This window comes from Glossina fuscipes, unplaced genomic scaffold, assembly GCF_014805625.2.
Source record: "Glossina fuscipes isolate IAEA_lab_2018 unplaced genomic scaffold, Yale_Gfus_2 0, whole genome shotgun sequence".
NCBI classification, from domain to species: Eukaryota; Metazoa; Arthropoda; class Insecta; order Diptera; family Glossinidae; genus Glossina; species Glossina fuscipes.
In genome coordinates this window covers 19,084,791-19,111,279 of record NW_023998414.1, presented here as the reverse complement: position 1 = coordinate 19,111,279, position 26,489 = coordinate 19,084,791, and the positions used below count along the sequence as shown (strand labels likewise).

Here is a 26,489-nt window from a genome sequence, read left to right as displayed (position 1 = left end):
TTGTTTCTTTCTACATATATTATGTAAGCAAATTATTTGTTTAGAAGTATACTTATATTGCATTTATTAACTACATATAACAGATGTATGGATATATATACATATATGTATATATATATATATTTCTACTTTACAAACTGAGCGCATTAACGATCTTTGCTTATTCCCTTTATAATTTCAACATATGATATACATATATATATTGAGAAAAAGAAACAACGAAAATTAAAATAAAATATCTTACATAACTAATCAATAATTTTGAGTTATATATATGGCAACATTTATGTAAGTAAGATTAATTTAATGTTAGTAATTCTTATGGAGAAAAGCTGTGGAACATATATTTTACAGCACAATTAATGCTTGTATAGAAAATTAAAATTTTGAACTGCCGGCAAAAGGTTGAGAGTTAAATGAAAGGAAGCAAACGCAGCCAATTATTTAATATAAGAACGGTAGAACGTAGAACTTTAAGTAACCAAAACGGTTTGGTGGCGGCGATCATGTACTGATATCGTTACAATATATATACATATATTTTTATGTTATTAAGCGATCTCGGATCAATAATTATTACAATTTTAACATAAATTGTTTTGTTATTAATTAAATTAAATATCAATTCCTAGCGAGTAGAAAAACTGATCTCGAGACATATTTTGAATTTCGGTCGCGCACTTATAATTAAGTCAAGCATGTTTAAAAACAGAATCGGAGGCGTTTTTTTTTTTTTTTGTTTTTTGGAAGCAAAGTACGTTACGTAAGTTAAACGTAAAGATGAATGTGCTTTTTGGCGAATTCTTTAGTTTCGTTTGTGAAGTTTGTATAGTTTCGATAAATATCGATCAAGTGTAGTACATGGCGTAATAACTTTTGCAACTTTAAGAGTTTCAATAATGAAAATTATAAGAGAAAAAGCACAATAGTTAGGAATATATAATAACTCCTCTATATAAATAATAATAATATACATATATCTTATGCATAAATATATAAATATATATACTGCATTAAATAGAAATTCGAGAAAGAAGCTCGCGTTTATGTTGCATGCTTGACTTTAAGTGCTTTCTGAATTCAATTTTCTAGGCCTTTTTTTTCGAATTACGTGCGTTTCTGTACTAAAGCTAATAATTTCACTAATTTTGTTGCCAAGTGAACTTGTTGTTGTACTACCAACACTGGAACCCTCAAATATAGTATACATCTCAGTAGGTGTATCGGGTTTGGATTTCTTTTCTGTAAGATTTGGATGCTTTGCAGGATTTATGGAAGGTTTGATATAAGAAACTAAACGATTAGAGGAAGCGCCTCTAGAATCATCACTAATCGGTGAGTCTAAGGTATTATTATTATTTTTTGTAGCAAATGAGTTGGATAAACGTACATTTTGCGGGGTTTTACTAAGTAATGAAGGATTTACGATGGAGCTGTGCAGATTGTTTGTTAAAAGTGCTGGTGAGTCTGTCTTTTTCACCTTACTAAGTATAACTTTGTCTAGATTAGCTATAGATATAACGAGGGGTGAGGATTCATTGGATTCTGGTCTTAGTAGGGGTACTATAGGTCTTACATATGTAGGGAATAGGGTGGTTGGTACGGTACTGACTTTAAAATTGCCCAAATTTGAGCCAATCGTTGTGGCGTCCTCTTGTATAAACTGAGACGATAAAGTTGATTTTTGTTCTGTATCATTATTTTTAAGTGGTATAGGAGAGTTTTTCAAAATTGCAATTTCTTGTCTTTCCCCATTACTTCCGTTAAGCCATGCGATCAATGGAACATTTGAAGAAATATTAATGTTTTTGTCATCTGAAGCTTCAGGGTAATCGGTTGAAATTGAATCTACAGCTATTTTCGCATCGTTATTTTGAGAGTTAATATGAATGTGTGCTTGCGTTCCATCAATGGTATTGGAGACTTTCGCTTTACGGGCATTTTCGAATAGACCTTCGAGCGAAATTGTCGAAGTTTCTACCGCTTCTCTTATGACCTCAGGCACTAAAGCCTTACCTTGACGTTTCTGAATAACGTTGGGCGGACTCTCTTGCGACGTAGAGACTCGTATAATAACTGATGTCTCTGGTGAGTATTGATCGTTTTGATTTAATATATCGTCGATTGGTTCGCGATCTTCTGGCAGTGAATTGCGTACAGGCATCGAAGATTTTTGTATAATTGACTCTGTGGGGGTGTAATCAGTTACAGTGCTGTGTCCTTCAACTTTAATATCGCTGCCATCTACCAGATGCACATACTTGACTACACTTATTTCCCCCAATTGTTCAACATGAGGAAGTGATTCTACTTTGAGAGGGGAAGGGCCTCCAATCGGCACGATTTGATTAGCTTTAGATTTACGTCTAAGCTTTTCTTCCTTCGAATGGATTTCAACCACACGATTGATTTCTATTACCTTGTGTTTTGGACGCACCCTTTCAAAAATTAACCTTGGAATTGCATCAGCACCAGAATTAGAAGGCCGAGTCGATTGCTCATCATCGGACAATGTAAAAACATGCAATAGTGTTGTGCTTGGAGGCTGAGTGGTCGTCAATCCGAGATAATTGTCATGGTCCTGTGAAAAAATCTCATTAGCATTAATATCATGATTAATGTGGTATTCGTGTTGTTTGTCTTCAGTGTTGGTGCCCATGGTGTTTTCCAGTGTTTTTGGTGTGGTAGTAGTGGCAAAACCACCATCTGATTGTTGGCCACTAGAGTAGCTCTCATGGACCTCATATGCTGTGTTCTGTACTGTGTTAGGTACCTGTGATTCTAGTGCTGATTCTAAATTTGTTTGGTTTGAGAATTTAACTGTTGGTATAAGAAGTTTGGGTTTTAAAGTAGTATGTTTTTTGCTGTTAATATCGAAGATTTTTTTGTTTCTGGCATTTAAAGCTTCTATATTTAGATCTTCGATGAGGGGGTTGATGTTGTCAAGTACAGCTGTGGCTTCCGTAGAAGGGCCCGTATATTTACGTTCGTAAGAGGGCGTATAGCTAGGAACAAACGGTGCCGGCTTTGTTGGAACAGGCACGGTGGTGCGTTCAAAGTCGAGAGCTATTGGTTTTATGGTTAAATTTGGCACAGCGACGCCTTGTGGACGATTGACAATACGTGATCGGGATTTGGCACGAGTTTCAGCCGAATGGCTCTTATAGTTATTTTTCGATTCGTTGCGATTGGGCGCATTTGAAGCTCGGCTGTTGAATGGTACGTTGCCTCCTGGTCTAGTGGTAATAGGTAATTTATCTGCTGTTGACTGACTTAACGAAAAACTCTTTTCGAGATAATTATGGGAGTTTTCAGTTGCCTTATTTTCTTCTATTTCCTCCTCCTCTTCGTCGTCTTCCTCTTCATCCTCTTCATCATCATCTTCGTCTTCAATTTCACCATCATCATAATCATCGTCCTCTTCAATACTTTCTAATTGTTTATTAATCTTAGAAGAATTATCATTGCTCTTTTTCGAGAATGGGAATTGCTTAACAATTGCCGGTCTTAACACGCTGACGTCCTCTTCATGTTCTTCTACTTTTTTTCGTTTTGCCATTATTTCTTCGGCAGCGTCTCCACTATCTCGAGAGTACTCTTCGTTAGGAATTATTTTTAAAGTGTCTTGAGCTTTCAGTCGACTTAGGTTGAATGTCGGAGGAGTTCTAGAATCAGTTTTAACATAATTTTGAGCACTCTTACGATTATTAGCATTATGGGGAACAAAGCGACCAGCGTTGGGACGTGTGTATTTTTTGGTTGAGTCAGAAGTGGGCAGTTTAGCGGCGCTTGGAGTGGGCGAATTCGAAGATGGCAATACCGATAAAGAGGGTTTCTTAATAATTACCTTTCGTCGGAATGTCGGTCTTACGCTGGGACGAGGGGTTGTAGTATCAGGTATTAAATTCCTCCTTGTTGTTTGTGGAATTTCTGAAGTTAAACCTATTTCCGGACTAGTTAAAATTTGAGCATCAATTAATTTTCTACCGTTACTTTCATAAAAATCAAAATTTTCTTCGTTTTCAACGGCAGATTTAGCACTAACGGTCTCATTCTCAATATTGCTATCATCGCTCGATTGAATTGCAGTTTTCTCTCTACTATAAGTATTAGTTTTAACGCTTAGCAGTTGCTCGGGTTCACCAATCTTTCGAATCGTCTCCGACAAAGTTTGGACTGGTAGCGTTTCGCCTTCAGTGTTGGCATCTTTGACTTGTTTCTTCAATTCTGTATTCAATATTTCACCATCGACCAAAAACGTGTTGGTCTTAGAATTTGGCAAGTCTTTCGTTCTATTTGTCCCAAAAGTTTTCAAAGAACTTGTAATCGTTTCTTCATCAAATGGATTAGATTCTTCCCTTTCATTTGTTTGGGTGTTGTTTCTCCTTAGAGGTTTATCTGAGTCATCGGTTTGTGATATGTTGGGAACGTTTACACCTTTTGAAACAGTTTTGCGTACTGTTGAATTCAGTTTAGAAGGTGTTGGAGAAATCGTTTCGGAATTTTTATCTTTATCACTATTATCGTAAATACTTCCCGTATAATCATGTTGATTTAGTAATTGAGCCTTAGGAATATCACTCGGCGATTCTTTTGTAAAATCAATACTCTTATTTTCTATCCTTGATTCTGAATTGCTTGCAGTGTCTTGATTATTTTCAGTTACTTCCAATTCATCTGTATACATGAGAGGAGTATGAGTTGCTTTCTCTAATTCCAAGTTTATAAAATCGTCATCGTCATTGGTAGTTTGTAGATCTTCTTCGATCTCCATATCTTCTTTATTTTCCATTTCTTCTTCTCTATTTTGGAAGTTTTTATCTTTAACTTCGTCCGATATATTTTCATTTTCATTTTCTTCTTGCTCATCGCTGCTTTCGTCGTAATTATCATGATCAAATAAAAAGGTTTCCTTTGTGCTTACTGAAGATGCCTTGTTCTTATATTTATCTAGCTGCACGCCCTCCGAAGACGAAGATTTATATATGTTTAGGTTGGCTGGTTGGATGTTCAATTTGTTTGCTTTCCCGTTAAATACAGTTTCATTTTTCTTATTTGCATTTAACGCGTTCTCATTATTGTCTTCCTTACCATCAAAGTTCGATTTCTTTTGGTACGCTGGAATTTTGATGTTACGATTGTAGTCGTATCGCGAGTTATTTTGTTTTTTCCCCGAAAATGGTATAATAGTTGGTTCGGTTGAAGTTAGCTTAACCGTTGAGGCAGTCTCTGTTGTAGTTTTTATAGTTATGGTCGCCCTATTAGTTAGATTCATTGGTTTAATTATTTTGCGTATAACTTTACGGAAACGTTTTGGTGGCGTAACAGTATTTAGTGAGAACGTTTCCGTTTGATTTATATTATGTGTCTTGGTCAAATATTTTATGTCTGTAGTTTCTAATTTCTCATCTGCTTGTCTAATAGTACTGAGGATATCTGAATTTTGGGTTTCAATGTTGGCAGTAGTGGTGGTATTAGTGATTCTAGCTGAGGTAACATTTTCCGGTAGATATGAATTATTAGTTAAACCGGCCAACGGTCGGCGATGTCTTAGAATTTTGATGCGTCTTAATGTTGGAGCTGGACTAGAGAGTGTTTCGGGTGTAGTGCTTTCGGGTATTATGATAGTGCTGCTTTCCAGATTATACTCTTTGATCTCCCTTGTTTGTTCAACATCTACTAAATAATTTACCTTAACACTGGCAACATGAGCTGAATCTTGACTTTCTTTCGTTGCATATTTCTCAGTTGTTGTCGTTGAGGTCGTTGTAACGCCAGTTGTAATAGTTGGAGTTAAAAATCGCGATCTGTTGAAGTGGTATTTCTGAAAACGTCGTTTAAAATTAACATTATAATCATTGTTGACAACAACATTATCGCTAAAATTAACACCCTGTTTTACATTACCCTCTCTAAGATTATTAAAATTAACTGCATGCTTTCGAGTATTATTAACTTTAACATCATTTCTAAGGTCATTCCGTTGTAAACGTTTTTCGGAATGATTTCTGCTTTTTATGTTAGTACGATATACAATATCACGTGAATTAGTATTTAATTTATTAAAATAATTGGCTACGGTGCTACTACGGTTAGTATCAAGACTAGGAATCGATGATAAATTATTACTATTAATGGCTTGATCCGCAATGTCACCCTTATATGCAATATTCTCATTTCCTGAATTGTTCTTAAAATTATTTGTACTCAATTTTAAGAACATTTTTTCATTTGTTAACACACTCTCAGTTCGATTGTGATTATATTCAGTGTTATTTTCATGACCGTGACTAAGTAAAGTCGTTTCAACAGAGGCGTTTTCCTCGCCAGACATGGATGAAGTATTATAAATATTGGTAACATGGTCGGGAGAAAGGTCATCATTGTCTTTGTCTTCTTTTTTTGATTTGTCTTTATAACTTTTTTCTGCTATTAGGCTCTTAACACGTTGTTCTTGAACGAAATTTTTAAGGGATTTTCTTATAGGGTTTTCAATTAATTTTCTTTCTTTTGGTTGCTTGGTGTATTCATTCATTTCTTGAACAGAAAATGAAAGAGTTTCGTCATTTTTCCCGCTATTCTTTTCCTCAATAGCGGGCCGCTCTTCTCTAATGGGAGTAGTTATCTCTTCATTATACGAATCGTCGATTGAGTTATCAATAACGGTAGTCTGCTCAGTTGTACTTTGATAATTTACTGCAGAAATTAATGATGGTTGAGTATTTGTAACCAAACCGTCTTTAGTAGTGTTAATCTTATCTACAGTCAAAGAAATGCTTACTACGTCACTTACGTGTAAGTGATCGTCTCCAGATCCTTTTGCTATAAATTGCTTCATATGTTCAGAAGAAAAGACAGAGATGTTTTTATCTTCTTTTTGAACTTTCTCTACATTAAAACGGTTGTATTCATTTTCGTTAATTTTTGATCGAATAACAGCTTCATCTAACTCCTTCAATTCCGGTGGAATAGTAAGGCTTTCTACGGAGACTAGTAACTCTGTAGTAATTACTGGATACGGAGTGCTCGAAGCTATAAGTGCTTTTAAACCTTCTTCATCCTCATCTTTATGAAACATTTCAGCACTGTCAGAGGAAACTGTAGAAGGATTTACATTCCTTCCTTCAGCTTCCACTTTATTCGCAAAATCCTTTAAGCTTTTTACCTTATTCATAACGCTTTGGTTATTTTTTGATTTGTTTGCATTTTCATATACCTGTCGCAGTCTTGATGCACCTATAATCGTTTTGGTAAGAGATGGTGTGCTTGTAGTAAATCCTTGGTGAATTTTTCTAGTTGGAAATCTTACAGATTCTTCCACTTTTTCACTTACGTCGAATGCTATTGTATCATGTAATTTAATGTTGGCTGCATCATCGAGGTGTCCAGTTTCTAAATTTGTTGTTGATATATGTTTGATTGTAGGTTGCTGAAAATTTTTACCACCTGAGAATATAGGTACTTCTAATTGACTTTCGCCGTTCATAGTAAAAGTTTTTATTAGTTTTCCACTTATATTCGCAGTATTAGTACCTTGCGATGTTATTCCTTGATTATAGGAATCTTCGGTTGTATTTTGATCTTCGTGTTCTGTAAGTAACGGTGTCGGAGAAGTTGTAATAAACTGGTCGTCGGTAGCGTTATCGTCGTCTGTAAGCGAAGAAGCGCTAATTGCCGCCTTTAATTGTAGGCCGTCGTCTTCAGTTTCGTCAGATCTAAATGCTAAACCATTCTCATCTTCTTTTTGATCTTCCTTTACGTTAGAACGATTATTTTGATTTTCATTTAATAGCGCTTTGCTTATCTTTGGTCTATTGATTGCTTCATATAACTTCATCAGTTCTGGTGCAACAGTAAAACTTTCCACGAAATCTTGTGACTCTGTAGTAATTACTGGATGCTGACTAGTCGAAACGACAAGGTCGTTTAAATTTTCTATATGACCGTCTTTGTGAAAAATTTCAGTAGTAGCAGGAGAAATTGTAGTAGGATTTGTATTTCCTTCTTCATCCTTTGCTCTATTCGCAAAATCCTTCGCGCCTTTTACTTTTCTCAGAACACTTTGGTTATTTTTTGATCGGTATGCGCTTTCATATAATTTTCGGAGTTTCGATGCAATTGTGATCGTTTTGCTAAAATTTGGTGCGTCTGTAGTAAATCCTTGGTCTGCTTTCGTTCTTATAGATTTTATCGAGTCTTCCATGTTTTCACCTATTGCATCATCCAATTTAATATTGGCTGCATCGTCGAGGTAATCAATTTCTGAGTTCGTTGTTGATATATGTTTGATAATAGGTTGCTGTATATTTTTTTCATGTGAGAATGTAGGTACTTGTAATTCCCTCTCGAGATCCTTAGTTAAGGGGCTCACTAGTTCTGTATTTAAATTCGCGGTATCAGTATCTTTGGAAATTATTCCTTGATTATAGGGATCTTCGGTTGTATTTTGATCTTCGGATGCATTTTCGTCTTCGTGTTCTGTAAATAATGGTGTCGGAGTGGTTGTAACAAACTCGTCATCGGTAGCGTTATCGTCATCTGTAAGCGAAGAAGCGCTAATTGCCGCCTTTAATTGTAGGCCGTCGACTTCAGTTTCGTCAGATCTAAATGCTAAACCATTCTCATCTTCTTTTTGATCTTCCTTTACGTTAGAACGATTATTTTGATTTTCATTTAATAGCGCTTTGCTTATCTTTGGTCTATTGATTGCTTCATATAACTTCATCAGTTCTGGTGCAACAGTAAAACTTTCCACGAAATCCTCTGACTCTGTAGTAATTACTTGATGCTGACTAGTCGAACGAAAATGTTCTCTTAAATGTTCTATAGATCCGTCTTTGTGGAAAATTTCAGTAGTAGCAGGAGAAATTGTATTGGGATTTACATTTCTTTCTTCAGTTTCCATTTTATTCGCAAAATCCCTTAAATCTTTTATCTTTTTTAGAACGCTTTGATTGTTTTTTGATCGGTTTGTGTTTTCATATAATTTTCGCAGTCTTGACACACTTGTAATCATTTTGCTAAGATCTTGTGCATCTTTAGCATGTCTTTCGTCTGCTTTCGGAGATGTAAATTTTATAGAATCTTCCACGTTTGCACTTACATCGAACGCTGTTGCATTATGAAATTTAATGTCGGTTTCATCATCTAAATGATCACTTTCTAAGTACACTGTTGATATTTGTTTGATCGTAGGTTGCTGCAGATTTTTATCATCTGAATCTAGTTGACTTGCGTGATTCTTAGTCAAAGTGTTCCTTAGTTCTCCTCTTAGATTCGCGGTATTAGTATCTTGTGATGTTATTCCTTGATTAAAGGAATCTTCGGTTGTATTTTGATCTTCACGTTCTACAAATAATGATGTCGAAGAAGTTGTGACAAACTCGTCATCGGTAGCGTTAACGTTATCTGTAAGCGAAGAAGCGCTAATTGCCGCAATAGTTGTGTTTTCCGCGAAGTCTGGCGACTCTGTAGTAATTACTGGATATCGGGTAGTCGAGCTGACAAGTTCTTCTAGTTTTGCTATATCTTCGTCTTCGTAAAAAATCTCACTAGTTCTAGGAGAAATTGTGGTAGAGTTTACGTTTCTTTCTTCAGTATCCACTTTATTTGCAAAATCCTTCGCGCCTTTTAATTTTCTCAGAACACTTTGGTTATTTTTTGATCGGTATGCGCTTTCATATAATTTTCGGAGTCTCGATGCAATTGTGATCGTTTTGCTAAAATTTGGTGCGTCTGTAGTAAATCCTTGATCTGCTCTCGTTGTTGTAAATTTTATCGAGTCTTCCATTTTTTCACCTATTGCATCATCCAATTTAATATTGGCTGCATCGTCGAGGTAATCAATTTCTGAGTTCGTTGTTGATATATGTTCGATAATAGATTGCTGCATATTTTTTTCATGTGAGGATGTAGGCAATTGTAATTCCCTCTCGAGATCCTTAGTTAAGGGGCTCACTAGTTTTGTATTTAAATTCGCGGTATCAGTATCTTGCGAAATTATTCCTTGATTATAGGGATCTTCGGTTGTATTTTGATCTTCGGATGCATTTTCGTCTTCGTGTTCTGTAAATAATGGTGTCAGAGTGGTTGTTACAAACTCGTCATCGGTAGCGTTATCGTCATCTGTAAGCGAAGAAGCGCTAATTGCCGCCTTTAATTGTAGGCCGTCGACTTCAGTTTCGTCAGATCTAAATGCTAAACCATTCTCATCTTCTTTTTGATCTTCCTTTACGTTAGAACGATTATTTTGATTTTCATTTAATAGCGCTTTGCTTATCTTTGGTCTATTGATTGCTTCATATAACTTCATCAGTTCTGGTGCAACAGTAAAACTTTCCACGAAATCTTGTGACTTTGTAGTAATTACTGGATGCTGACTAGTCGAAACGACAAGGTCGTTTAAATTTTCTATATGACCGTCTTTGTGAAAAATTTCAGTAGTAGCAGGAGAAATTGTAGTAGGATTTGCATTTCCTTCTTCATCTTTTGCTCTATTCACAAAAATCTTTAAGATTTTTTCCTCTTTTAGAGCGCTTTGATTAATTTTTGAACCCTTCGTGTTTTTGTGCAATGTTCCCGGGTATGAGGAATTCGGAGACGTTTTAAGATCTGGTGCGCCCGTAGCGAATTCCCTGTCTACAAACGCAGTTGTAAATTTTATGGAATCGTCGACCATTTCGCTTATAGCCACTTCTGTTGGTGTATTAAACTCGGAATTTTGCTGAAAACTTTTAATTGCTTTCTTTCTTTGTTCTTCATCTTCATTTAAGTTTCTCTCGAAGCTGAGCACTGTTGCATCATGTAGCTCAACACTGGTTGCATCGTCGAGATGATCAACTTCTAACTGCGCTGTTGATATATGCTTGAACGTAGAGATTTTTGGTTGCTGTTCGAGATCCTTAATAAAAGTTTTGGTAAAATTCGATTTAATTATCTCTGTTATGTTACTTAATTTTGATGGAGGCAAACGATTCACATATGGATACGTGTCGAGAGAGTGATTGTACGTGTGAGAAAATGTTGTGTTATTTAAATAGTGGTTTGTTAAAAAACGTGTTTTCTCCTCAGTGCCGTTATTTTCAATGGAGTTATTCCACGCAGAAAATTTTGAAATCATTATATTATTTGTAAAAAGATTTTCGGGGTCTGGTTGATCTGTAAGGTTAATTATTTTATTGGCTGTTTGGTCATTTCTTGATAAATATTCCGAGCTGACCAATTTTCTAATAGCGGGCTTATTGCTTTTATTAAAGGTCGCCAAGTTTTTTATAAGGGGATCAGAGCGGTTTTCGACATCGACTTCTTCCATATTACGGCTTGTCTTAGTTTTCTCAGATTCTTTCACTTTCGTAGGTCTAATAATTAGTCGAATCGAATGTTTTAAGGGTCTTGCTTTAATTTCATCTGATTCGATCGATTTATTCCCCAGGTAGCCTACTGTGACCTGGGGCGTGTCATTAAAAAATGGTCATATTCCTGAGTAATTTTGTGTTCTTCTTCTGCAGTTGATGACTCTGTGGTTGTTTTCTCAGACTCGTCCGTTTGCAATTCATTCGTACTGATATTAAAGACATCGTGAATTTGTTTGGCTATATTGGGCGGAGTGCTTTCTATTATGGCCGAGGATGATACGATTGGACTTGTATACGCAATCGGTGAATCCTTGTAGTATTGATAGTATTTACGTCTATGATAAACGGGCAAAGAAAGATCATCGAAATTGTTTTGATCATGGGTATCAGAATTTGTTGTTTCAGCGTTCACGTTAGCATCGAAAATATCACTTTCAACTCCTTCAATAGCTCTTTCGTCATCAATTGGTAAGATTTCGGTTGAAGCTGGCAGTAATTTGTTTACTGTTGCGGTTGCAGAAGTTAGTTTAGGAATAGTTGACAATCCAGCAAAATTAGGATGCTGTACAGACCCTCTATTTTTAAGGTTTACTATAGAGTTAGCTGTTGAAAGCTCTCGCAAGTTTGGTGTTTTACTATAACTTAATAAAAGTTGAGTACTGGCAACTGCTAAAGGATCCACTGTGGAAGTTTTCAGTGATTTCACTGACTTGTCCACAAAATTTATATCTGGTGTTAGGTCAGTTTCGAATTCCTCTATATCTTCCGTTTCAGAAACGACAACAGGTCTTCGCAAAAATTTCCTTCTGTTCTTTTGTTCATCTTCCCTTCTTCTTTGGGCTTTAAAACTTAAATCTAAAGCCAATATTGACGACAAGTCATTGCTGCGGAATTTTGCTGATCCTCTATTGCTTACAATCGAGCGATGAGTAACATCAACTGGCTTAATCTCATCTTCGTCCTCATATTCTGGTTCTTGTTTTTGTAAGATTTTTGTTTTGATGCGCTTTGTTGTTTTGATGGTATTAGGCCCTGTACTCACAGTGTCTATATAAATTGTTCGTATTATTGTTGTGCCATTAGCAAGTTTTTCAATTTCTTCGGTCTTATTAGAAGTGTTTTGATTACGTGGACGCAGTACTTTTCGTCTCAAAGCAGGATTTGCTGATATTGATTGCGAAACTTGATTACTAGCGCTTTGCTGCAAACTCTGACTTTGTTCTTTAGAGACGGTCGCAATAGAATTTCGGTTGCGATAAGGTTGCCGTAACGGTATTTTGCGGGTTTTATTCAATCCCCTTATTGTAGAGTTTTGATTGGAGTCTCTCAACTTATTAATTATTATGCTGTCATTTTCCACTACACTTGCAGAATGTTTTGTTGGAGCGCTGCTTTTTCGATTGATTAAGATCCTTCTACTAGAAAAAGTTGTGTTTTTCCTGTTTGTGTTTTGTTTACTATGATTGTTTGTATCCCAGTATGATCTGTTTTGAGAATTCAAAGACGATTTGTTAATATCTCTTCCTTCGTCGATTTTCGTTTTCGTGGACTCTTGTGTCTGAGTATTTAATTCACTTGATATGCTTTTCCGGTTTTCTTTATTTAAGATCAACGGTATTAACGGATCTAAATTTTCTGATATTTTTTGATGTTTTGTTTCGATATTTGCTTTGATAGTTTCTAAATCAGAATTATATGGTTCTTGTTTATTGATTCGAAACTGGTGTTTGCCATCATTTCTTTCCTTATTTTCAGCATAAACTTGAGAAGGGATATCCAAGCTTTTGTCTATTTTCGAATCGACTCTTTTTCCTATGGTTTTTGATTCACCTAATTCTGGCGTTTTAAATTTTTCATTTATTAAAGTCGATTTGGTTTGCTTAACTTCAAATTGCAGTTTTTGGTCCTTTTGTGCCAAAGCGATTTCCGAAGGGACTTGGTAATTTCTTTGAGCAACATTAAGCAAACTACCCTCATATCGTTCTACATTGGCTTTTAATTTATTGCTAAAACCTTCTGATTCTTTATGATCAGGAACGCTTACTGAGTCCATGCTTGGATTTAGATGACTAACTTCTAAAGATTTGCCCGAAGATGTGACGTCTTGAGAATGTTCTTCACTTAACTTAAACATAGATCTAGTGCTGTTGAAGTCATTTGCCGATTCACTCGTTTCTAAGGAGACATCGTTTTCTGGGATAACAGGTTCAGTTTTTATGACAACATTTCCAATACCCACAGCTGCCGTACTGGCTGTTACTAAAACATCAATATAGGTAGGAACTTCGTTAAAATTAGTTTCGTTACCATCGTTGTATACAGATCTTATAGTTATATCTTCCCCATCGAGCTGAACAGATGTATTGCTTTTGTAAGCTAAAGGAGCTGTAGTGACGGTTAACATTACATCTTTAAGGAACGTTGCATTCTTGCTACTTTGACTACTCTCTTCGTTATTTGAAGCGTCATATTCTCGCCCCAGCTGACCGTCAGAGAGTAGTCCACTAGATGTGGTAGTCGCTTCTTTCACGTAATTTACTTTATAGATTTCCTTGGCTTTTGGTTTTTCTTCTATGAGAGGTTTCAATATTTGACTCTCTATTGATTCTATACTAATTTTCTCCATTTCTATCTGCTTATTTGTATTACTTGGACTCTCTATTACTTTTATACTTGATTCGTTGTCTTCTACTGTAATATCACTTTTTGCCGCGGAAGCTAGATCACTGTTGTTTTCTTTATTTAATGTTTGCTTGATTTCGCTTTCGGAGTTCTTGTTATCTCGTTCAGCTGACGTGAAATTTTCTGTTTGATTGTTTACAGTACGATTTCTAATTATGTCGGTGTATGTTACAGAAGTTCTATTTAAATTTAAATATTGTGTTTCAATAGGGTCCACTTCTAATGAAGTGTTCTTACCAACATAATCTCTTTGTCTAATTAGGTTACCGTTCGCTTTATCTACAACATTTGTTCCATATTCCTTCATATTATTATCTACAAGATGTTCTTTTTCGTTATCTACTTCTAGACCAATTTCTTGCTCTACAATAGCATCCCCTAGAATTTGCTTTTCTTTATTTTCTTTACTTGAGTATTGAAGGTAATCTAAAGAGCGAATGGTGGTGCTCAAGTCATGATTGTGGAGTTCTTTGCCAAGAGGATTCATTTCATAGTTTTGAGATAAATGATCTATGTTAGAACTCACCTTCGTTGGAGGAGTTACTGCAGCATTTAATTTTGCTTTCTGTACAAAACTTGGTCTTTCTTTGGTTTGTGTCTTGACAGAAGTCACTTCGGTTGCTACAGTTGTCGTACTGGAGACCGTCGGCCTTCCACGACGTTTGGGATAACCAAAAGGTCTTGGACTAGATACACTACCCAGGAATTCATTATTTATGGATTCGTTGGTTATGGTTGTGGTTAAAGGATACAATTCGGTTGTCTGTTTTAGGGAGGAACGACTTAGTACTTTTTGTTGATCTTTTTCTCTTTTTCCGCCAAAATATTTATAAGCGGTATTAGATGAACTCAAAGAGTCAGTATTATTTCGATTGGTAAAGGAAGTGTATTTTTCGGTGGTAGTAGTTAAAGTGTTTGTGATGACAGGAGTAGTATCTCTCATTATTTGATTGTACACGGTCGATTGGTTTTGATCTCTAATAACTAAGTTTACCTCGTCTTTGTTGTCCGTATGCCCAGGGATAGTAGGTGTCGAAAATTTTTCAGTAGTTACGGTGATTGCTGGACTGTCAATTTCGTGCTTAATTGCGGGGAAGTTATATTCTGTCGTTAGTGTTGTTGCTGTTGAGTCAGGTGTGGGAGAGTCAGGGAGCGTACTTTGGGATAATTGATATTCTTGTTTAAGCACCTTAGAGGAGCTGAGTAAGTCGCTTGTAATGGATGGAATAATGGTTATACTTGGCGATGTATTTGTAATAGTGGCGGGTAGGTTAGTGGTGGTTGTAGCAATGGTAGTTGTTAGGGCGATAAGTGGTTGATATGTTAAGTTTTCGATATTGTTAGGTGCAGCTGTTGAAGTCTCTGTGGGTGTTGTTGTTACAAGCACCACAGGTGTACTAGTTTCTGTGTTTGATGCTGTTGTTGTTGTTCTGCGACCTAAGCTGACATAGGTACGTTGTGTTACTGGTATAGTAGTGACTTGTTCTTGTAGCTGTTGTGTGCTGTAGTCGGCTTTAGCAGCGCTCAACTGTACCGTAATTTTTTGGTCTTCTTTTTGATGAGTAATATCTGCATCTTCCCCTTCATTTTTCTTATTTTCAATCAGTTTAACGGTTTGGCTGCCTTCAGCATTCGATCGCGCACGTTCCAAATATTTGTATCTATAAGTAATTAAGGAATTCTTTCTTTGTCCAATGCGGGAATCCCAGAGCTCATTCTTAAACTTACTTGACCAATGCTAAATCTTCATTCACATCGGCTTGTTCACTACTTGCGTCTGCAGTGTGCATCCTACTTAGAGAAGCATGCGGCTTAGCTATGGTTGTGTCTTTAAAGTCTTCCTCTTCAATCAGAGAGGCAATTGTAGACGGTCTAGTGCGCCTGATGCTTGTATAAGATGGTGTTGCCGCACTGAACGGTTTATCTGTAATTTGTTCGCTTCTAATTGTTGCAGCAATTTCTTCCTCATCAGATTCAACTCTTTCGACTTTTTTCTGGCTGCCACGGTTACGATTGATCGTTACATACTGCTTTCTTTCTTTAAGGAATCCCGAGAATTCGGGTAATTTATCTAAGCCCTCGTTTTGTGGGCCTTGGCGGCTATTTCCTCTTACCACTGAGGAATATTTAGAGTATTCTGAAGTTGACTTAGAGTTGTGTGTGTCATTTTCATTAGCTATATCTGATTCTTCGTCAGACTTTTCCCTATCAAGTTGTTCAGTTTTCCGATAAGAATTTGAAGGAATAAAACGATTGCGAAAGGAATTTAAAGCATTTGGTCTACTTAGCACTTTGTCATAAAGTGATTTGCTAATACTTGAAGACGTAGTGGATTCGGCATAGTTTGAGCTGCTTGAACTATGTTGTTTAAAGGAAATAGTACCATCATCTTTACGCAATAAATGCTTCTCTAACTCCTCAATGCCTCCAACACGGCGAATTAATTCGATTAATTCTTTAATTACTTTAGGATCCTCTTCAGAATGCTGTTCCTCTACATCCATATAATCTTCGTCGTCCACTGGCGGCTTAGCAGTTGTAGTAGTAGTGGTGTGCGCGGTAGTAGAAGTAGTCCTGAAAAACGTTGTACGCGCTGTAGCCGCTGTAATACGGTTCACAGAAGCCGTTGGCTTGGTGGTGGTCGCAATGGAAGTGCTGGCGTACGACTTTGTTACAGGAGCAGCAGTAGTAGATCTAAAGTATTTATCCATTTTTAAAATATTGTCCCTCAAAATAATTGAAAAAAGAATGAAACTGTTAACTCACTTCTTCGTTTTACAGGGAACATTTCTAGCAAAATCACATGAATCGGCAGCAGGATTAAAATATAATCCAGATGGGCAAGTAAACTGATGAGCAACAATACCTAATCCAGAGGGCCCACTGTCTAAGCACCAGTAGTATTTTTTGCAATCTCTGGGATGCTGATAAAAGCCTTCATCTTCGCATTTAAAGTCTAAGAAAAGCATAACACACTCTTTGAGTGTGATTTAAGTATTAAACACAATTCAATACTTACCAGTTCCAGGATCCGGAGTAGTTGGCGGTGGAGGTGTGGTGGTACGGCCACCGATATATAATGAGGAACCTTCCGCTTCAGTCAATCTAATCGTTGTACTGCTAGGGGACCTAGTAGTGCTGTGTTGAACGCGCTTACGTGTTTCTTGATTGGAAGTGCGACGTGAACTCTCTTTGCGCTCTTCGTACGTTAATTTGTCACCTACATTGATACGGTTGCGAGTGGCAATTGAATTTTCATGATTCCTGGATCGATTCGATTTTCTAGGTGCACTAGATTTCGACACCTCATTAATGCCGAGACTTCATATAAGTAAATGAATAAATAAAAATTTCAACTTGAAAAACAAAAGCTAATTACATTACCCCATAGCATCAAACATTGACTCCTTGGCTGCTTCAATCAAAGGGTAAGGTTTACCAGTACATGTGCCACGGAAATCGTCATTATCAATGGACCAAAACATGATACCACCTAACCCATGTTCTACCACATACTGAGCCTTTTTACGCACAATCGCTTCATCATCATAGCCTACCCATTGGGTTCGACGATAGGCATATGGCCCCATTGCATTAGCATTTGGCTGTACAACTTCCCAGTCAGGGTCCTCTTTAATATTATTACAAATTTCATAAAAAGCTAGGTAACCTTTTTCTCTGGTAGCATCTCCCTGCTCCCCAGGACCCTCTGCCGGTGCTCCGATTTCTGTACTTTCCTCATTAATCAAAGTATAAGAACGACCGTACGTGGGTATACCCAAAACCAATTTGTTGCGGTCAGCGCCAGCTTTCAAATAATATTTTATAGAATAGTCCTAAAAAGATCATAATGTCTATGATTTATTTCATTTCCCTCTTGCTTACTATACTTGTCACTTTTACATCACTGACAAACTTACTATGTTCAATTCAGCATCATAATTGTATTCTGAATCCTCCTCCAGGGGATATAATGGAGCGTGATGATTAACGGATGGTTCATGAGATGAATGAAAATCATAAGTAAGTACATTGAACCAATCCAGATATTTATTTAATTTGGGTATGTCGTAGCCTTTTTCAATGTATTCAATGCCAGCCGGAACAGCCATTGTAAGTAATAAACGCTGACGTCCTGTTTTCTCCGATTCACGTTCAAATTCTGCCCTAAGCTCTTGTACAAATTGGGCATAGTTATCGCGATCGCCAGGCTTACCGCCTTCTCGATGTGCTGGATATTCCCAATCCAAGTCAATTCCGTCAAAGTGATTTTGTCTCAAAAATTTCAATATATTTTTAATGAACTTTTGCCGACGCTCAGGATTAGCCACTAAGGGTGAAAAACGTGACGACGCTTCATTCCATCCGCCAATAGCGATCATTGTCTTCAATTGTTTATTATACGTTTTGAGACCAGTAAATTTAGCATAACCACCTTTTTGAGAAATTTCCAATACATAAATTGATATTGACACACAAATAGCTAGGATTGTCTCATTTCATCAATTACCTTGTTCTATGTCCTGATATTTGTCAAATGGTTTCATTTGATTGTCTTTTGTAAATCCACCGAAGGCGTAAATTAAATGCGTACATAGATATGGATTTATGTTTTGCGGATTGAATTTTGCTGTACCTGGACGATAGACACTCCAGTTGGTGTAATAGCAGACAATTCTCCCCTCCGAATTGACTCCTGAATGTAAGCGACAAAGGAAAATTTATTTTCCACTTCAACTTGCGATTATTTCTTTTAACTTATTTTTGTGAACAATGAACTTGTAATAGCCATATGTTAAGATTTTATAAGTATATATAACATACAGGAGGAGAGAAGAAAAGTAGGAGACATAACTTATTCTAGTAGCCGATCTAGACACACTGTTTGAATTAGCTTAAATTTGCTCGAGTATTTTGTGTTCAACCTACAGGTCACAATTTCTAAGATGTTTCGAGATAATGAACCAAGAACGAATCTTTTTGAAAATTGGGTAGAGCGCCTTATTCCGAAGAAGTTATTACTTGGAAAAAATTTGTTACCTCTAAAATTTCTCCACAAAAATCATTGGGTGAGTACTATCTTACTACTATCCTACGATTTTCATCCGATCGGTTAATTTTTTCCGCTCACTGTCTTATGAACTCTCTTATAAGATAGCCTAAGCTCTAGTATTTTATGATGAAAAACGTCCTACAATAGGGATTTGACATATGTTCTGCACTGTTCAATTTTTGACCTTTTATAAGATTTCTCATGCAAGTCTATGTTTGGGAACAAAATTTCATTTTTAGTACTTTATTACGAGAATAGATGGGGATTAATAAAATCGTTAAAAAGAAACTAAATTTTGCAAAATTGAGACTCTCCTCTTATGAAAAGTACGGCTTTACTTGGGAGTTAAATATATTTTTTCGTAGTTTATTCCGAAAATGAATGCAGAATTATATTTGACAAAATGGTGGGCACAGGTTACCTGATGGGCAACCTTTTTCACCTAAAAAGTTTTCACTTATTCTAAAAAGGCTCTTTGCTAAAACACTTGCTCTTTCTGAATTATTGCTACGAAACTCACCATTAATGAAAAGCAAAGTCCACAGTAGAACGAATGCTGACCATAGCGTCCCCTTCGGCAGCTGTAAAGACAAGAAATTAAATAAAATTTATTATTACCCGGCAATATTCTATAAACGCAACAAGCGCATTCATCTTCTTTATGGCACATTATAGTGCTAACACTTCAATGGTGCAATCGATTGCGCATTCTTTACCGGCTATTGGCGACACCGGAGTGATCAGACTTCAAAATTTAAAAATATACATATACTTAGTGGTTATGTACGAACGAGATTAAATTGTTTATGGAAACTTCATTCAAATGACTTGGAACTAAAATAATATTTTTACTCGATATGAGTTTAGTCTTTAGTGGACATTAAAATAAAAATAAAATAAAAAAAACAAAACAGAAAAAATAAGCCAAGCAAGAAGTGTGTTTGCTGGACGTAACATGAAATTGCAAGCTTGACCTGTGGAGTTAAGGTAAGAATCTGTGCGACAATAAGTTAGTTAAGAGCATGCACATACATACAGTTTGCTTAAAATATTGCATATTTTCATTAAGTTAACTCTACATCCAATGTTTGTGACAACATTGACAATTTCAATCCGCTCGCTGCCAGTAAAGCAAATGCCTGGGAGTCGGTATAGAACTTGTAAAGTTTTATTAATGCGGCTTTTGTTTTTTAATAAATTTAACTTTAGATTGTTTGTCCCACACAAATTAGTCGCAATCGTTGAAGCAAGTCATCCATAAGTCCACGGAGATGAGGGCATTAGATCTGCGCATTATCTAGATACAAATGAACAACGCAAAGTCTTGCAGTACATTGGAACCATTTCTTCGTGTAAGCGATAAATTGGTCTGCACTTTCTCACACATTAGCAACGATTATGTAACTAAGACTTGGTGAGCCTCCATTGTTGGTCTGAAACTAAAATAAAATTCACTTTTCCAGTAATAAGCTACGATTTACTCTATCAAATGCCTTGCAGAAATCAATCATAATAAAGATTCTTAAAATGCTCTCGCCTTCCAAAAATACCAGGGCATTGTCCGGTCCGGCTGTGCCTGGGTTTATAGTTTGATTGATTAGGATTTAGTAAAGCCCTAGATTGGCAAATAAGAATGAATTCATCATTATGTAGCACAACTAAATAACCAGATTCATATAGGAGATCTAAAAGGTAAAATTAATCCACAGAAAGATATTGCAAGAAGCAAACGTTTAGCAAACACATAAATTATTCAAATGCATGTCGCTATATAGCATTGTATTTACATATGAGATCGATAATTCGTCCAACAAACGAAAAGAAGCGTTCATACTATTAACACTGCTTGGATTATAAGCGCATACAACTAAACGTATCTCATTATGATCAGAAATCTCGACTCGGAGACATTCCGCGATGCTGTTATTATCAGAGCTTAACGATAGCCAGGTCCTTAATCTTGTTTGACGTACATTGAAATTCTTTCATCTCCCACCTCTCACCTCTCAGTAGCTTTGTCATTTTCCTTTTTAAATTATATTTTGTAATCTTGTTACACTGATTGTCGACTTTTGAATTAAAGTATGTTTTACCTATACAAGCGACATCAATCAAAGCGATGGTTGGCATTTAATTCATGTAATCAATTTTTGGCTTGTTAAAGCTTCGACTATTTAGGTGACATACCTTGAAGCTATTGTAAGCTTCATTAACGTTCTTCAACACCATTTGGGTGTTAACATTGTTTACATAATAAATTGTAGTTAGCCATCTAGCTTCTAATATTTTTCTTAATCAAACTTAACTTATTTAAATACATCAGACAAGTTCTATTCAACGTCAAATGCTTAGTATTAAGAGACATTCTAAATCGTTTATTTACTTTTGTGCAGTTAATGCATTTGTTAAAAAAATTCTTGTCTACACACTCAAATGGCCGATAACTGCCTTGAAGTTTCCAACAAACATGGATATTTAGTAAATTATAAACTGTGCATTTCCTCCGTCCTATATAAATCCTTAACTTAGCAAGCGTTTTTGTGAACGATTCCGAGACGATTCGTTAATGAGACTATAGTGAATCGTGTTAGCCTTATCGACTTGGTGAATGTTAACAATTCTTAACAAAATATCCTTTAAAACGGAATTCTAAAGGGGGTATCTATCTGAATCTATTCTGGGCGTTGGATACATCCGCACAAATCACCCTTGCAGCACAGACGGTGTAGGGCGTAACAATATATTGAATAACCGTTTCATAAATTTATATTTTCAAACTAGCAGAAATCTTTTCAAATGATTTGAAAGCAAAACAAACAAAAACAAATCAAAATTATATCATTTTGTTTAATCCGCCTATTAGTCCGTTCTCTTTCTAGCTGGTGCGCATTTGTTGTGAGATCACGATTACGATCTCAAAACTTTCTTTAACGTTTCTGCCGGTCTTTCGTTATATTAAATCCGGTTCCCGTTGATTGGTCTCTCTTTAGTTAACGAAAAATCGATAACTTTCCTTTTGAAGATCGTAGAAGTTTGTAAAATTCAAAATTAGCTAAATCATGCCAAGCATGTAAAATTTGTGAGATTTCGGCACATTTGTATCTCAATTTTTTTTTTTTTTTTTTTTTTCTTTTGAAGTAATATAAGAGAGAGATGTTCACCATTTTTTGCAATCAACCATGAATACGTTACTTATCGACCAACGATGAAATTTTCAAAATATATCATCATAGGCGTTAATTGAAGATCTCTCGTTTCAATGCAAGTAAACGAATGGCAGTAATAAAAAATGCCACTCATGTCGCACATAGTTTTTGCTTCAATATGTATTCAATTCGAATATAGAAGAAATAATAATTGGTTAAGGCCAAAACTCATTTATATTTGGTTATTTATTTATTTATTTTTTTGTTTCTTTTTAAATATATGTATTTATCTTTCGCAGCTGCAGTGAAAACAAAACAATCATTACGATTTGCTAGTGGCAGAGCTGAGTTCATATGTTTACAGCAGGATGTGCGCGTATGTATGTGTGTGCGAATAGTTGCTTGCAAGAAATTTTCAGAGAAACGACACTTGGAGGCAGATTTTCGTTTAAAGTATTTTCGTTAATTGAATCGAATTTCTGAACCGTAAACAGATCGTTTATCCTTTTGCAAATATCTCGTAATTTTGTTCTGTTTTATTTTTTTTTTTTTATTTCATCACCTCCTTGACAAGTTGGGAAAAAAAACCATAAGAACTGGTGTTAATGAAAAGTCGTATGCCTGTCTTCGAAAAAAAAGAAGTGTCCTTTTATCTTACTCGAAAAGTGTTTATTTATTCCCCACCCGCAGACATAATACACGTGCATCAGAGCTAGAGGCCTTGAGTTCCTGCAGTGATGAGCTCTTTATCTTCTTAATGGTGGAAAAACATCATCCTATCGTGAGTGTTTTCAGCTTTGGGAAAAAGGAAAAAGCTGTGAATGATCAAGTGCGGTGAATATGGTGGCTGAGGCATGATTACTGTTTTGTTTGTGGAAAAAAAATGCTACTGTTCTTTTAATCAAAATTTAGCTATTTCCGAACAAACTTTGTCGTCACACTTTTTATGCCCAAAATGTCCGGACATATTTCATGGCATGAGCCATGAGTGATTCGATGATTCTCCATGATAATTTTCTTGACTCTTTCAACATTTTCATCGGTTGTTAACGTGTTAGGGATTTCTCGACCTTCTCTGAAAAGCTTTTGCCACTTAGCACTTGATTTTATATTTCACATAAAACTTAACGCATATTCTTTGAATCATTTACGTCTAACTCCTACTAAAAATGCAAAATTGCTGCCAATGTCAACATATGTTGCGGACATGTGTACCAATATAACAGCAAAAAAGACAAAAAGATTCGAAAATCGCATTTATAAAGTCTATGAAATTTGAAAATTCACCTTGTTTTGGACATTACTATGCAGTGTAGCTTGACACAGGAGTGAGTGTAAAATGTACGATGTCGAGTCACATTCGATATAAGAGTGGGAAAATCTAATAGATAGATATTCGACTCTGTTCTATTTGTGAGCAAATTTATTTAATTGATTTATTGATGGCCAAGTTGGGCTAAGAATTTTAGAGAAAGGTCGACTTCGGAAGCAAAAATCAATGAAACAACAGATGGAAGTACTAGCACATGTTCATCTAAATCAAAATGAGAGATCAAATGTGCAGATGTCGAGATGTTCAGATAATTTAGTGCGTTTTCGCTGCATTACATTTAATAAACTTAACATGATCATGGCAATGTTTGTAAAGATGCCGTTCAAGGTTGATAGTACTGGTTTTAAAAGAATTTGTACGTTTATCTACGTTTGATAAACAGATAAATGCTTATTACGTTCATAGTTTGCGCAAAACCGGACTCAGTGTGAGATTTTTAGGCGACAAATAATAACCATCAATATGTCTGTCCGTATGTTCGTCTATTTGTTTATAATAGTATCTATTAGTCTGAAATTCAATATATATCTACATACATATACATATATATATAGTAAAATATTAGTTGATTCGTGACAATCAACGTTATATGTATGAGCAAAGTCCAAAATCCATCGACTTTTTTTAAGTTTAAATTCGGCTTATAGATATTCTTTAAAAAAAAAAAAAAACGACTATTTTAAGCTTCTAGAATAATCACATATATAATATTATAATTACACACTCATAGAAGAGTTTAATGCTGAAATGTATGAGATGTGGATAAGGTTGCGCTTAATGAACATAAAGCTTTTTTCTAAAATTGAAAATTTCACCCTAAAGAGGAGAAACTTTTCCAATTGATTAGTATATATATATATATATATTAAATAGCTTTTTTAAAAGAAGCAAGTGTAAATGAAATCGTAGTAAAAATTTGATATTAATTGTATTCATTTTTTGTACATTCATTTTTTTAATGAATTCACTCTCTTATGTAGTCGCAAGCGCCTTTTCTCTCTTGTTTAAACGAATTTATATCAATTTTTAGTCGCTTGTTTGGCTGATTTTGTTGCCAAAGTCATTTGATTGCAAATAGTTTTCTTATACATACATACATACATACGCATACTCATATAATGAGTAGCGTATGCAATCCATATGTAATCATTCGATATTTTAGTAACAAACATGAAAACTTTTGCAAGAGGGTTTTCTTCTTAACATTTATGGATGCAACTACATACCGCGACATACATTTGTGAGTATGGAAGTATGTGTACATATTCGTATCTATATGTATAATAAATGGTAGTAAATATATTTAACAAATACATATAAATTTATATGTTTGGACTGTCGTGTTTATGTCATTTACACATTTGTGTGTATGCGCTAGAGGCGAAATATTCGCATTCGTTGGTATATGAGCAGTTGTTCGAGCATAGCAAATTTGAAAATGTACACGTAGTCACCATACAAATGTTAGGCATGATGTAAGGCTTCCATTCATTAAATATCGTCATATTACGTTGTCTTCACTGCCTCGACATATTCATATTCTATAACCGCCGTTTCATCTACGTATATATATATATATATATATATATAGATATAATGAGTTTCGCATAACTGCACCACTTATTTTGTGATCAATTTATCGTACGATCACATCGTACATCAAAGAAAATGCGTTTTAATATAAGTAGTTTGATGGCGACTATTAGAATAACAAAATTACCTTAAGACATGTGCATGCACACAATATACGTATATCTATATAGAACTGCTTTAAACAATAATAACTTAACATGACTCTTATTATGATTTCATAGCTACAAGTATGCAAAAAAATATATATTGGTTAACATATATCTAGATACGATTTGAAATTTTTTTTGCCGTTATTCACTTTTTATACCAATTAATCTTTTGAAAATCTTATCGGTTTTGTCATCCCCTCTCGGGCGAGGGCCGCTTTATTTAGAATTTGGGTAGCTCTATGTGATCCCAAATTTGACATAAATCCTTTAAAGTCCGCTATTGTTTTTTGGGAAGATTCTTTTCTTATCATCCAATAGAAATGAGTCTAGAAATGCACATTAGCAGGTGTACATATCTCTGATTAGTGTGGGATTTTTATTCGATTTGAGAGCAAAACTTGTACAAATATGTTTGATTGCTTTTTGTGTGCAATGAGTATCAGACTCAGACACGCGAAAGCAATCTTAAAAGCACTCACGACTTTTAGTAGACCTTTAACATTAGATTTATATAAGTATTTTGTATACAAAGATTTTATTCTGTCGACTTATATATAGAAGTAAAATCCGTATTTACCTTAGACGGTATGTATCGAAGATCTGTCTCGTGAGGACAAATTTAATTTTCTTATTTTCAGCTGAAATACTTATGCATTTCTTTAATTTATTATAAAATAAGCAAAACACATTTTTTATAACTGTGTATATGCGTTTACGTATAAAGAATTTTTAGGTATAAAGCTACACAGCCCACCCGCCTAGTACCGTTTCTATTACAACTCTCTCTATCTATCTCTCTGTCTCTGTCTGTCTCTCTCTCTCTCTCTCTCTCTCTCTCTCTCTCTCTCTCTCTTGTTTTCTGTCCTTCTCTGCTTGTAAATAGAAGCTTAAAATCTTTTGTATAGGAATTTGAAAGGTGTGTAATGCTTATTCTAAAATTGAATGAGTGGAATGAAGCGAAAGTCTGATATAGTAATCATGCAAGAAATCCACGTAATTTATATAAATTTGACATTTCAAATTTCGATCGTGAAAAAAACAAAAAAGAACAGACAAGTGGGTCAGTTATACTTGTCTGGCAGTGAATGTTCGATAACCACATTTTTTTCTGTTGTTTATATTATTTGCGAGTGAGTATGCCAAGCAATCGTTCATTCATTATTTACCTTCTTTAGGATT

The 26,489-nt window shown here is 35.4% G+C and overlaps 1 protein-coding gene across 1 annotated transcript in view; it reads right to left on the bottom strand.

Annotated features, from left to right (window-relative positions):
- Nucleotides 1-6: 6 nt before the first annotated feature.
- LOC119644810 overlaps nucleotides 7-26,489 on the bottom strand; it is a 56,929-nt gene continuing 30,446 nt past the window's right edge. Inside the window, 9 exon segments of the mRNA XM_038044552.1 lie at nucleotides 7-11,432; nucleotides 11,435-15,697; nucleotides 15,765-16,730; nucleotides 16,803-16,992; nucleotides 17,056-17,357; nucleotides 17,421-17,872; nucleotides 17,957-18,471; nucleotides 18,547-18,732; nucleotides 19,610-19,670. Coding sequence (XP_037900480.1) covers nucleotides 1,064-11,432; nucleotides 11,435-15,697; nucleotides 15,765-16,730; nucleotides 16,803-16,992; nucleotides 17,056-17,357; nucleotides 17,421-17,872; nucleotides 17,957-18,471; nucleotides 18,547-18,732; nucleotides 19,610-19,670 — 17,304 coding nt within the window. The 3' untranslated portion in view covers nucleotides 7-1,063.